Source organism: Oncorhynchus nerka, linkage group LG12, assembly GCF_034236695.1.
Source record: "Oncorhynchus nerka isolate Pitt River linkage group LG12, Oner_Uvic_2.0, whole genome shotgun sequence".
NCBI lineage: Eukaryota > Metazoa > Chordata > Actinopteri > Salmoniformes > Salmonidae > Oncorhynchus > Oncorhynchus nerka.
Window position 1 is genome coordinate 47,309,654 of NC_088407.1, and position 14,677 is coordinate 47,324,330.

General features: G+C 40.8%; 1 protein-coding gene across 1 annotated transcript in view; it reads left to right on the top strand.

The window, feature by feature from the left end:
* Positions 1-1,027: 1,027 nt before the first annotated feature.
* The window catches only part of LOC115138290 (uncharacterized), a 37,074-nt gene continuing 23,424 nt past the window's right edge, over positions 1,028-14,677 (top strand). The window contains exons 1-5 of the mRNA XM_029674987.2: positions 1,028-1,215; positions 1,586-1,764; positions 5,288-5,321; positions 13,669-13,759; positions 14,214-14,411. Coding sequence (XP_029530847.2) covers positions 1,028-1,215; positions 1,586-1,764; positions 5,288-5,321; positions 13,669-13,759; positions 14,214-14,411 — 690 coding nt within the window. The remainder of the gene's footprint in view (positions 1,216-1,585; positions 1,765-5,287; positions 5,322-13,668; positions 13,760-14,213; positions 14,412-14,677) is intronic.

Genomic DNA, 14,677 nt, shown 5'->3' on the forward strand with positions numbered 1-14,677 from the left:
TTACAACCTTTCGGTTACAAGTCCAATGCTGTAACCACTAGGCTACCTGCCCCCCATAAATATAGCTGGTACTAGCCTCCTTCTGGCTTAAAAAAAAGGCCTTATTCCTAAAATGAATTCCCAAATTCAGCTTTCTTTTTTTGTAAGTTGTTGAATATGCAATTTAAAATCTCAAGATGTTTATATGAGGTTACAGCTGTAGCCTGCCATTAAAGAAAAAAATTGTGAAGCATTTGTGACACGCTACAGGCTGGCAGAGGTGATCAACAACAGCACTTCTACAACATCCCTATACATTTTGCAATTAGGTTGTATAAAAAAATGACATATTAGGCTATAGTCATTCTACAGTGCCTTTGAATTCACTTATTAAGGGAATCATGCGGTGAGCATTACATGCATAGTTTGTTAACTTAGTCTAGCAGATACTGTTATATTCCCATGCCCAAATCACAGTCAACACAAATCTATTCTTGTAACAACAATATCATGGAATAAAATAGAATACCTTTGAAGATGATAGTTTCCCAAATATATATTTTTTTACAAGTGCATATAGGCCTACCTGATGATCAACGGCTGCTGTGTTCAAAAATGAATAACTGTTTTTTTTTTCTCAAATTCATTTATGAATACTTCAGTTGTGGTCTAAGGCACAGGATCTCAATGCAAGAGTTGTCACTGCAGTCCCTGGTTTGAATCCAGGCTACATCACATTTGGCCGTGATTGGGAGTCCCATAGGGCAGCACAAAATTGACCCAGCGTTGTCCATGATTGGCTGGGGTAGGCTGTCGTTGTAAATAAGAATCTGTTCTTATTGACTTACCTAGTCAAATATTAAAATCCAAATGTCTCCTGTGCTGCAGCATGCACTCATTTGTTGTCATGCTCTGTTTTGAAAGGCTGATCATGTCTCATCAACACCATCATCTGCATTCGCATACCGCCTGAACAGATCCACAGATGACACAATTTCAATTGCACTCCACACTGTCCTACCTGGAAAAAAAGAACACCTATATGAGAATGCTGTTCATTGACTACAGCTCAGCGTTTAACACCATAGTGCCCTCTAAGCTCATCGCTAAGCTAACAACCCTGGGACTGAACACCTCCCTCCGCAAGTGGATCCTGGACTTCCTGACGTGTCGCCCCCCAGGCGGTGACAGTAGGCAACAACACATCTGCCACGCTGACCATCAACACAGATGCCCGTCAGGGGTGTGTGCTTAGTTTCCTCCTATATTCCCTATTCACCCACGTCTGCATGGGTTTGCACGACTCCAACACCATCATCAAGTTTGCTGATGACAGGACTGATCAACGACGACAATGAAGTAGCCTATAGGGAGGATATCAGTGACCTGGCAGGACGACAACCTCTCCCTCAACGTCAGCAAGACAAAGGAGCTGATTGTAGACTACAGGAAATAGAGGGACAAGCACGCCCTATCCATATCGATAAGGCTGTAGTGGAGCAGGTCTAGAGCTTCAAGTTCCTTAGTGTCCACATCAGGAACTAACATGGTTCACACACACCCACACAGTTGTAAAGAGGGCACAACAATACCTCTTCCCCCTCAGGAGGCTGAAAAGATTTGGCATGGGCCCTCAGATCCTCAAAAAGTTCTACAGTTGCACTATTGAGAGCTGCTTAACTGGCTTCATCACCTCTTGGTACGGCAACTGCACGGTACCCGACTACATGGCGCTGGGGCCGTGCTCCCTGCCATCCACGACTTCTATACCAGGCGGTGTCAGAGGCACACTCATACACACATACACTCACAAGTTGCTGCTACTGCTCCACATACGCTGCTACAGCTCAGTCTATTATCTATCCTTTGTCTGGTCACTTTACCCCTGCTTATATGTACATAGCTACCTCAATTACCTCGTACCCCTGCAGACTTGTCACCTGACTTCAGCTGTAAATGCAGCATAGGTTGATATCTTTATGCACCCACACCCACACAACTCACATAGCACAGGTGTTCAGTGGTTTAGTAGCAGACTGCTGTGAACGTGTTTGTGTGCTTGCCTGCTTGCCTTGTGCGTGCATGCGTGAGTGTGTGCAGTGGTGTAAAATATTTAAGTACTACTTCTATATTTCTGACATCTTTTACTTCACTACATTCCCATAGAAAATAATGTACTTTTTTTACTCCATACATTTATCCTGACACCCAAAAGTACTTGTTACATTTTTTATGTTTAGCAGGACAGGAAAAGGTCCAATTCACGCACTTATCAAGAGAACACGTGGTCATCCCTACTGCCTCTGATCTGGCGGACTCACTAAACACAAATGCATTGTTTGTAAACTGTTGGAGGGTGCCCCTAGCTATCTGTAAATGTTAAAAAACAAGAAAATGGTGCCGTCTGCTTTGCTTAATATAAGGAATTTGCAATTATTTAAACTTTTACTTTGGATACTTAAGTATAATTCAGCATTTACTTTTGATACTTAAGTATATTTAAAAATAAATTCTTTAGACGTTAACTGAGGTGGTATTTTACTGTGTGACTTTCACTTTTACTTGAGTCATTTTCTATTAAGGTATCTTTACTTTTTCCTAAGTTTGACAACTGGGTACTTTTTTCACCACTGTGTGTGTGTGTGGCGGCTTTACTGTAAGACTGTGGTGGCCCGTCTGTCTCTCACTATCTCATTCAGAAAGTCACTTTATGTGGCTTAGGTGACAGTACACCTCCCCAACAAGCCCTGGGCTCATTTTGATAACTACAGTATACATTATTTGAAAATAAATATAAGCAAAACACAGTAAAACACACATACATATACAGTGTATTCGGAAAGTATTCAGACCCCTTGACTTTTTCCACATTTTGTTACGTTACAGCCTTATCTTAAAATGGATTCAATCGTTTTTTCCACTCATCAATCTACACACAATACCCCATAATGACAAAGCAAGAACATGTTTTACTTTTTTTTTTGCAAATTGATCAAAAATATTTTTAAAAACTGAAAAAAATCACTTTTACATAAGTAGTCTGACCCTTTACTTAGTACTTTGTTGAAGCAACTTTGGCAGCAATTACAACATTGCGTCTTCTTGGGTATGGCGGTACAATCTTGGCACACCAGTATTTGGGGAGTTTCTCCCATTCTTCTCTACAGATCCTCTCAAGATCTGTTAGGTTCGCGATGGGGAACGTCACTGCACAGCAATTTTTAGGTCTCTCCAGAGATGTTTGATCGGGTTCAAGTCCGGTCCCTGGCTGGGCCACTCAAGGACATTCAGAGACTTGTTCCGAAGCCACTCCTGCGTGGTCTTTGGCTGTGTGCTTAGGGTCTTTGTCCTTTTGGAATGTCAACTGTCACTCCAGTCTGAGGTCCTGAGTGCTCTGGAGAAGGATTTCATCAAAGATCTCTCTGTACTTTGTTACGGTCATCTTTCCCTCGACCCGGACTTGTCTCCCAGTCCCTGCCACTGAAAAGAAAAATATCCCCACGGAATGATGTTGGATTCACCGTAGGGATGTTTCCTCCAGACATGGTGTTTGGCATTCAGGCCAAAAAGTTCAATCTTGGTTTCATCAGACCAGATAATGGTCTGAGTGTCTTTAGGTGCCTTTTGGAAAACTCCAAGAGGGCTGTCATGTGACTTTTACTGAGGAGAGGCTTCCGTCTGGCCACTACCATAAAAGCCTGATTGTTTGAGTGCTGCAGAGATGGTTGTCTTTCTGGAAGGTTCTCCCATCTCCACAGAGGAACTCTAGAGCTCTTTCAGAGTCAACATCGGATTCTTGGTCACCTCTGACCAAGGTCCATCTCCCCCGATTGCTCAGTTTGGCTCAGCAACAAGCTCAAGGAAGAGTCTTGGTGGTTCAAAACTTCTTCCATTTAAGAATGATGGCGGCCACAGTGTTCTTAGGGACCTTCAATGCTGCAGAAATGTGTTGGTACCCTTCCCCAGATCGGTGCCTCGACATAATCCTTTCTCTGAGCTCTACAGACAATTAATTTGACCTAATGGCTTGGTTTTTGCTCTGACATGCACTGTCAGCTGTGGGACCTTGTATATTGTATACAGGTGTGTTCCTTTCCAAATCATGTCCAATCAATTGAATTTACCATAGGTGGACTCCAATCAAGTTGTAGAAACATCTCACGGATGATCAATGCAAACAGGATGCACCTGAACTCAATTTCAAGTCTCATAGCAAAGGGTTTGAAAGCTTATGCAAATACGTTTTTTATTTGTTATAAATATGCATACATTTCTCAACCTGTTTTCGCTTTGTCATTATGGGTTAATGTGGGTAGATTGATGAAGAAAAACGTTTATTGTATACATTTTAGAATTAGGCTGTGACATACAGTAACAAAATGTGGAAAAAGTCAAGGGGTCTGAATACTTTCCAAATGCACTGTACCTTATCTTCCTACCAAAATAGATCAGACTGGAAATAAATAAATAAATGTTTTAATGAGTACGTACATTGCCATTCTGATCACAGTGTTTGGCTTACGTTTCATTGACATTTTTACTATATTTTGTCTGGGGCTTTTGTTTTGACAGGTAAGTCTTGTGACTTGCAAGCACACCCACGCCCACTCCCCTCATGACGACCATTGACCTAAAATGGCCATGCAGAAATTCACCATTGGAAAAGTTATGTCAAAAATAGTGACATTTAATCATTGTAGATATGTCACTAATGCTGACATATTAGGTTTCACTGAAGCTGACATATTAGATATGTCACTTTTGGTAACATATTACTTATGTCACTAACATAATTAGTATTTCAACAGCAAATAAGATCAACTCGAAAAATTACACTACGGTTAAGAGACAGGTAAAAGGAGGTAGAAGAAAAACATTGAGAGGGAAACTCTCCAACCTGAACTTCTAACAGGAAGTTTGTGGGTAGACAGGATGTGCTGCACTGTTGTTGAAAAGAGTAAGCTATCTTTTTGATTAGAGCAGGCAAAAATAGTTAATCTACAGGAGTCGGTTTGTCCCTCAATAGACCTACCTGTGGCTTGAACTCACACAAGATTAAAACGATAGCAGGTTGATGGTGCAGGAGAGGGTTCTCTTGTCTTGGTGAGTAACCCATCAAAAACTATCTTAGCTAAGGTGTTGCTATTTGATACTGATGGTAATAAATGTATGAAGTCTATTCTGTAATCAACAGGCTTTTTGTTCCAATGTGTTTGCAGTGAGATGACCCGAACCTCAAGATGTGCATGCAGTTGACACTCAAACAGCTGTGACGTCACATGTGTGTGTTCCTCTTGTGCCCTCCCAGCTTCCCCTAACACCTGTGGTTACTTGAAGAGAAGGTAAGATGAATTACCATTACTATTACCACAGGGCATCTGGACTGGGCACCACAGAATCAATCCAGTAGACATTACAGGAAGATGTGGTAGTGGAGAGCACCACATATACCCATCACACCACCCACTGATAGATGAGAAACAGGGCAACGAAAACCTTTTTATATATAATGGGTTAGTCATTTCTTGCAAATAGCTGAAACAGACGTTGACAGAAACTCTGAGCAGAAAATGAAAAGCACCCAATTTTGTGTGACTAAGAGTATGGAAACAAACAAACACAAAATCAAACAGACAAACCACACGACGGTAGATGTAGGCTTACATCTGCACTCAAGTGGTTGAGTCAATATTGTTTCCATGTTATTCCACCTTTGTTATTACTGCAATGTAATCATGTTGCATCAATATTTTTTTAATATTGCATCAATATTTTTTAAAAGTTTTTTTATCTTAATTGACCTACCAAACATAGACAAAAACTAAAAATGTTCACGTCCAGATGAAAAGTAAACTGCCCGTTACTCAGGCCCAGAAGCTAGGATGTGCATATGCATGGTAGCATTGGATAGTAAACACTATAAGGTTTCTAAAACTGTTAAAATAATGTCTGTGAGTATAACAGAACTGATTTGACAGGCAAAACCCCGAGCACAATCCATCCAGGGAAATATTTTTTGAGGTCATTGTGTTTTCCAATGCTTTTCTTTGGGAAACCTGATTTATTAGGGCCCAGATTGCAGTTCCTATGGCTTCCACTAGATGTCAACACTCTTTAGAAATTGTTCGATGTTATTCTTTTGAGAAATGAAGAAGTAGTCCTATTAATTTCATGTGTCACTCAGAAGGTCTCTAGTCTTTTGGTGCACGTGAACAAGAGCGCGCTCCGTGTTTTTCTTTGGTATTGGAAACTGTTTATCCCGTCTTAAATTTGATTGATTATTTTATTGATTATTTATTTTAGGGTACCTGAGGTTGGATTAAAAACGTTGTTTGAAATGTTTGGACTAAGCTTACAGGTAACTTATTAGATACTTTGTAGTCATGTTGGGCGAGTTGGAACCGGTGTATTTCTGAATCAAACGAGCCAAATAAATTGACATTTTGGGGATATAAAGAAGGAATTTATCGAACAAAACGACCATTCATTGTGTCACTGAGACATTTTGGATTTGAAAATGATGAAGATCTTCAAAGGTAAGGCATTTATTATATCGTTATTTTTGACTTTTGTGTCACATCTGCCTGGTTGAAAAACATGAAAAATTATTTTCATGTTTTTGTAAGTGGGGCACTGTCCTCAGATAATCGCATGGTGTGCTTTCGCCATAAAGCCTTTTTAAATTTGATACAGCGGCTGGATTAACAAGAAGTTTAGCTTTATTTTGATGTATTACACTTATATTTCTGTGAATGTTTAATATTTATATTTCTGTAGGTTGAATTTGGCGCTCTGCAATTTCACCGGATGTGGTCAAATCTATCAAGCTAACGGGATTGGCGCATTAAGGGATCCCTAAGAGGTAGCCCCTTTTTTTCAATTTTCACCCAAAACGACATACCTAAATCTAACTGCCTGTAGCTCAGGCCCTGAAGCAAGGATATGCATATTCTTCGTACCATTTGAAAGGAAACATTTGGAGGTTTATGAAAATGTGAAAGGAATGTAGTATAATATAAAACAATAGATCTGGTAAAAGATAATACAAAGAAAAATCCAACCTTTCATTTGTATTTTTTTTGTACCATCATCTTTGAAATGCAAGAGAAAGGCCATAATGTATAATTTCAGCCCAGGTGCAATTTAGATTTTGTCCAATAGATGGCATCAGTGTATGTCCACGTTTTAGACTGATCCAATGAACCATTGTATTTCTGTTAAAAATGTTATCAAGACTGCCCAAATGTGTCTAATTTGTTTATTAATAACTTTCCATGTTCAGAAATGTGCACTCCGGCCTCCCGGGTGGCGCAGTGGTTAAGGGCGCTGTACTGCAGCGCCAGCTGTGCCATCAGAGTCCCTGGGTTCGCGCCCAGGCTCTGTCGTAACCGGCCGCGACCGGGAGGTCCGTGGGGCGACGCACAATTGGCCTAGCGTCGCCCGGGTTAGGGAGGGCTTGGTCGGTAGGGGTGTCCTTGTCTCATCGCACACCAGCGACTCCTGTGGCGGGCTGGGCGCAGTGTGCGCTAGCCAAGGTGGCCAGGTGCGCGGTGTTTCCTCCGGCGCATTGGTGCGGCTGGCTTCCGGGTTGGATGCGCACTGTGTTAAGAAGTACGGCTTGGTTGGGTTGTGTATCGGAGGACGCATGACTTTCAACCTTCGTCTCTCCCGAGCCCGTACGGGAGTTGTAGCGATGAGACAAGATAGTAGCTACTACAACAATTGGATACCACGAAATTGGGGAGAAAAAGGGGTAAAAAATAATAATAATTTAAATAAAAAATGGGCACTCCTCAAACAATAGCATGGTATTCTTTCACTGTAATAGCCACTGAAAATTGGTCAGTGCATTTAGATTAACAAGAATTTAAGCTTTCCACCAATGTCAGATATGTGTATGTCCTGGGAAAAGTTCTTGTTACTTACAACCTCATGCTAATCACATTAGCCTACGTTAGCTCAACAGTCCCTTGGAAGTGACACCGATCCCAAAGTTAAGCAGAGGACAGTGTGACAGGCGTCCATCACCAGCCAGTGGCTTCAAGACATCCTACACACACACACATACACACAGACACACACACACTTCCTGTGGCTGAGGTGGGATGAAAAAATTGATTGCAAGATAAACATCGAGAGAGAGAGACAGAGCGAGAGAGAGAAAGACAGAGAGAGGAAGAAAGATAGAGAGAGAAACAGAGAAAAGAAAGACTGTATACAGTGGTGAGATAAAGAGAAACATCTGGTGCCTAGCCTCCTGTATGATATCTGTCTCCTAATTTTCAGTAAATCTCTGCTGTCTTTCTCCTCAGAATTAAGTTTTTGGTAGTTGTGGCTGCTGCTCTGGCAGTGGCGAGCGCCGCTAGTCTTTCATTGGAAGACCGGGAGTTCCATACCTGGGAACTGAAGTTTGGTAAGAGATGCATCTCTAGCCTATTTCATGTCAGCCTAGTTCATTTCAGCCTCTTATCATTGACAATGATGGAGTGTGACTCTCTCCTCTTTTCTTCGTGTTTATTATCTGTCAATCTGAACCTCTTCTTTCTCATTGTCCTGTTAAAGATGATATAGAGCAGGGGTCGCTGACCTTTACATTCCTAAGAGCTACTTCATACAAATAAAACATTTATGGAGCTACTCACAGCCAGCATATTTTGTTATGGTAGGCGTATATTTAGAGGCACCCAACGCTTAATTTGTATTATTATTATAGAAAGAGCAGAAATCAGAGCTCTCATCAGTTTAATGAAAATAGTTTTGTTGTTTATTAAACATGCCAATATTGATGTTCCCGGAAAGATTTTAGTTGGTTTTCCATTTTGTGGTTTAAGTGGGCTACTGTCTGTCTATTCTTCAAAGTGCAGATGCATCCTCGCCTGCTCGCTATAGGCCAGCATTCAGGTAAACGTGTCCCAAATGTCACATAGCGTAACAGTAACCTACAATTCTATACGGGGAAAAAAATAGAACAAATGGGCATATTAGATAATTTAAAGTAAATGATGCAGTGCAACACTGGAGTGATAGACATAAGCCTGCAACTCTCTCTCTATCAGAGCAGAGGTAGGGAAATGGCTAGAAGCACAGGTCTCTCTCTCTGTCACCACAGCAAAGGCCACTTGTTGGTTTCAAAACATAGCCTACAAAGTTGTACAAACATAAGAACAGTCACGGCCCACACAAATCAATTCAGAGAATTAACAAGGAGTCAATCAGTATACTTGTAACAACTTAAGCATGACGGAACTTCTATTCTATCAAATAAACCATTCCATTTTTGAGGGGCTAAATTTGAAACTCCTCGATTGGTGAGCAAAAGAAACTAACACCACCACCTGCTGGAGAAGGCAGATTTTTGGCCGAGTTGAGTCTCTCGTTCGCCTCTTCCTCTCTGGCTATATGGACACTGTCATGGAAATTCAGTACTGAGAGAGACGTGGTCATTTCTTCAAACAATCATCTTTATTTAATATTGATTAATTATTGCAATAAGGAGGCTGGTCGACCCCCACCCTTGAGTGGTGGACCGAGTAACCTAACCTTTACACAAATGCAAATTACTACAGTGCTTTGCAAAAGTATTCACCCCCTTGGCATTTTTCCTATTTTGTTGCATTACAACCTGTAACTTAAATTGATTTGTATTTTTATCTCATACAATTGACATACACAAAATAGTCCAAAAAATCATTTTCAAAAACAGAAAAGTGGTGCGTGCATATGTATTCACCCTCTTTGCTATGAACAGATACTCCATATATGTATTCACCCCCTTTGCCCATGGACAGATACTCAAATCTCCGCTGTGGAGCTTTGCAGCTCCTTCAGGGTTATCTTTGGTCTCTTTGTTGCCTCTCTGATTAATGCCCTTCTTGCCTTGTCTATGAGTTTTGGTGGGCGGCCCTCTCTTGGCAGGTTTGTTTTGGTGCCATATTCTTTACATTTTTTAATAATGGATTTAATTGTGCTCCGTGAGATGTTCAAAGTTTCAGATATTTTTTTTATAACCCAACCCTGATCTGTACTTATCCACAACTTTGTCCCTGACCTGTTTGGAGAGCTCCTTGGTCTTCATGGTACCGCTTGCTTGGTGGCGTCCCATGCTTAGTGGTGTTGCAGACTCTGGGGCCTTTCAGAACAGGTGTATATGTACTGAGATCATGTGACAGATCATGTGACACATAGATTGCACACAGGTGGACTTTATGTAACTAATTATGTGACTTCTGAAGGTAATTGGTTGCACCAGATCTTATTTAGGGGCTTCATAGCAAAGGGGGTGAATACATATGCACGCACCACTTTTCTGTTATAACTTTGTTTTTTGTTGTTATTTTTTCATTTCACTTCACCAATTTGGACAATTTTGTGTATGTCCATTATATGAAATCGAAATAAAGGTCCATTTAAATTACAGGTTGTAATGCAACAAGATAGGAAAAATGCCAAGGGGGATGAATACTTTTGCAAGGCACTGTATGTCTTGTTCATTTGCCAACCAGTATACCAGCAATATGAGAGACGTTTTGGAACAGATCTCTCTCCATGCTCACTCCACATGTACTTCTTTGGCACTCCCGAGAGAAAAGGCAGTTGATGACTTCAACTGGAAGCTGTACACCGGTTGCTGGCTCGGACTCAGGGCTCTCGATAGAAGTGGTGGCAGGACAGGGCCGTAGTGAATGCCATTTCTTCAGCCGGTTAGAGGGGGTTTTGAGATCGACACCCTGTTTGGTCGAATTCCCTTCTATGCATCTAGATACCATCTCCACCATAACTTTGAAAAAGGACAGATCAGAACAGTAATTCAGTTCCGTGCATCTCTGATTCACGAAATCCAGAAAAGCATTTAAGAAATCCAAACAAATGATCTACTGTATGACAAATGATTACTACTACCAATATGCTTAATGCAAATCTCTGAAGCACATGTCAAAGAAAAAAAATGACATCACACTCTGATGAAACACATTTTCAAATCCACTTATCACACTGTCAACCTCATTGCAGAGTCATAGAATCAGGAAATTATCCAGATCATCCAGCAGACCCAATCTGGTGAGATTTATCAAAACAAAACAGAACAAACAATGCAACAATACACTCTTTAATACATCAATCCAAAAACCTAAAAAAAACAGGTGATTCACCCATTTTGACATAATTCACTAATGTGTAAAAACACCACTGGTTAAAATTGGTATACATTTTTAAATAACTAATCAAATAAAATTGTACCCATAACTTGATTCAAGAAATAGAAAAATAGACCTGTCTATATAGATGGCATCATGAAAAAAAAATAGATGGCATCATGAAGGGGGAAAATTATGTGGATATATTGAAGCAACATCTCAAGACATCAGTTAAAGCTTGGTCGCAAATGGGTCTTCCAAATGGACAATGACCCCAAGCGTACTTACAAAGTTGTGGCATAATGGCTTAAGGACAACAAAGTCAAGGTATTGGAGTGGCCATCACAAAGCTCTGACCTCAATCCTATAGAAAATGTGTAGGCAGAACTGATAAAGCGTGTGCGAGCAAGGAGGCCTACAAACCTGACTCAGTTACACCAGCTCTGTCAGGAGGAATGGGCCAAAATTCACCCAAGTTAAACGCAATGCTACCAAATACTAATTGAGTGTATGTAAACTTCTGACCCACCGGGAATGTGATGAAAGAAATAAAAGTTGAAATAAATCATTCTCTCTACTATTATTCTGACATTTCACATTCTTAAAATTAATTGGTGATCCTAACTGAACTAAGACAGGAAATTTTTACTCTGATTAAATGTCAGGAATTGTGAAAACTTCCGACTTCAACTGTACATACTCTATTGAACTTCCATCAGTCCTGGAAGCAAGAATCCTACTCAAGACGAATCAGATAATAGCGTGTTTCATTAAGTGGAAATCGACACAGTCTAAAATAAACAATCCCAGAGCCCCTTTCCGGTAATCTTATCAATTTAACCTGTTGTATTAATTTAGTAAAAAAATTGGTAGAATGCTCACGTGCTTCTATTAGTGTCTTTATGACTTTGGACCAACAGAATGATAGATTCCCCCAAAAACAAAGGAAATACATTTAGTCTTTCTGAAATAATTGTTTCCATTGATTATAAATAACAATTAGGTCTATCGAACAATTCAAACCTTTAATTAAGTTAATTGCAGAATTTGCTTTGATTAATTATGATTCATCACATTATCCAAATCCTAAAAATAAAAAAAATTAAATGGAAAATCCACTCAAAAACAATATTCTGGTATTTCTTCCATTAGTCCACTGTTGATACAGTCCTAAAAGGATTTGCATGTCAGCAATCAAGTTTTTGAAATATTGGACTCATGTCCCCAGCCACATCATCAATGTTTGTCTATGGAGATTGCATGGCTGTGTTGCTCAATTTTACACACCTGTCAGGAATGGGTGTGGCTGAAATAGCCAAATCCACTAATAAACAAACATTGGCAGTAGAATGGCCTTACTGTAGAGCTCAGTGACTTTCAACGTGGCACCGTCATAGGATATCACCTTTTCAACAAGTCAGTTCATCAAATTTCTGTCCTGCTAGAGCTGCCCTGGTCAACTGTAATGCTGTTAATGTGAAGTAGAAAGATCTAGGAGCAACAACGGCTCAGCTGCAAAGTGATAGGCCACACAAGCTCACAGAACGGGACCACCGAGTAATGAAGAGCGAAAACATCTTATTTTCTCAGTTGCAACACACTCTACCAAGTTCCAAACTGCCTCTGGAAGCAACGTCAGCACAAAAACAGTTCTTCGGGAGCTTCATGAAATCATTTTTCATGGACGTGCAGCCACACACAAGCCTAAGTTCACCATGCGAAATAACAATTGTCTGCTGGAGTGGTGTAAAGCTCACTTCCATTGGACTGGAGCAGTGGAAACGTATTCTCAGAAGTAATGATTCACGCTTCACCATCACCCATCTGGCAGTCCGATGGACGAAAATGGGTTTGGCGGATGTCAGGAGAACCCTACCTGTCCGAATGCATAGTGCTAACTGTAAAGTTTGGTGGAGGAGGAATAATGGTTCGGGTTAGGCCCCTTACTTCCAGTGAAGGGAAATCTTAACGCTACAGCACACAATTACACTAGCGTTCAAAAGTTTGGGGTCACTTAGAAATATCCTTATTTTTTAAAGAAAAGCTCATTTTTGGTCCATTAAAATAACAAATACATTGTAGACATTGTTAATGTGGTAAATGACTATTGTAGCTGTAAACGGTTGATTTTTAATGGACTATCTACATAGGCATACAGAGGCTCATTATCAGCAAACATCACTCCTGTGTTCCAATGGCACGTTGTGTTAGCTAATCCAAGTTTATCATTTTAAAAAGGCTAATTGACCATTAGAAAACCCTTTTGCAATTATGTTAGCAGAGCTGAAAACCATTGTTCTGATTAGAGAAGCAATAAAACTGAACTTTAGAATAGTTGAGTATCTGGAGCATCAGCATTGTGGGTTTGATTACAGGCTCAAAATACCAGAAATAAAGAACTTTCTTCTGAAACTCAGTCTATTCTTGTTCTGAGAAATGAAGAAACTGAAGATCTCATACAATGCTGTGTACTACTCCCTTCACAGAACAGCGCACACTGGCCCTAACCAGAATCGAAAGAGGAGTGGGAGGCCCCGGTGCACAACTGAGCAAGAGGACAAGTGTCTACTTTGAGAAACCTGAGATATGGCTTTTTCTTTGCAACTCTGCCTAGAAGGCCAGCATCCCGGAGTTGCCTCTTCACTGTGAGAGTCGCCTCTTCACTCCCTGCTGGCCCATATAGACTCACAAGTTGTCCACAGTTGTGTCAAGGTGGCTGGATGTCTTTTGGGTGGTGGACCATTCTTGATACACAGGAGAAACTGTTGACTGTGGGAAAACCCACTAGTGTTGTAGTTCAAGACACAAACCGGTGTGCCTGGCACCTACTACCATACCCCGTTCAAAGGCACTTACATTTTTTGTCTTGCCCATTCACCCCCTGAATGGCACACATACACAATCCATGTCTCAATTGTCTTAAGGCTAAAAAATCCTTCTTCAATCTGTCTCCTCCCCTTCATTTACACTGAAGTGGATTAAACAAGTGACATCAATAAGGGATCATAGCATTCACCTGGATAGTCTATTTCATGGAAAGAGTAGGTATTACCTACTGTTTTCTACACTCAGTGCATGTCTATTGTTGTGCTATCACAGGAAAATGAGGAGTACAGACGCATCATCTCCCAGCGCTGCCTGGGCTCCTTCAATGCCTCCAAGCCCCGTGGCGGCTCTACCTTCTTACCCATGCTTGGGGATAATGATCTGCCCACCACCATGGACTGGAGGGACAAGGGCTATGTCACCTCCATCAAGGATCAGAAGGATTGTGGCTCCTGCTGGGCTTTCAGCACGGTAAGGGAGGGAGAGTGTTGGAAGGGGTTAAGAGAGTGAGTTAACTACAGTATAGACTCTGCTCTACTTAGATGTGGAGTAATTGTTCAGCCTGTTCTACTCTTTTACCTTTGTATCATGTGGTGAGAGTGAAACAACAATGAGTGTGTGTTTGGGTGGTGTATCTTATATTTCCAGTCTGTAAATGTTAAATTTTTTGTATTCGGCTGTTTTCCAAAAATTGTGGGCTGCCCTAAAACTATGCCAAGGTACATATATTTGAAGTC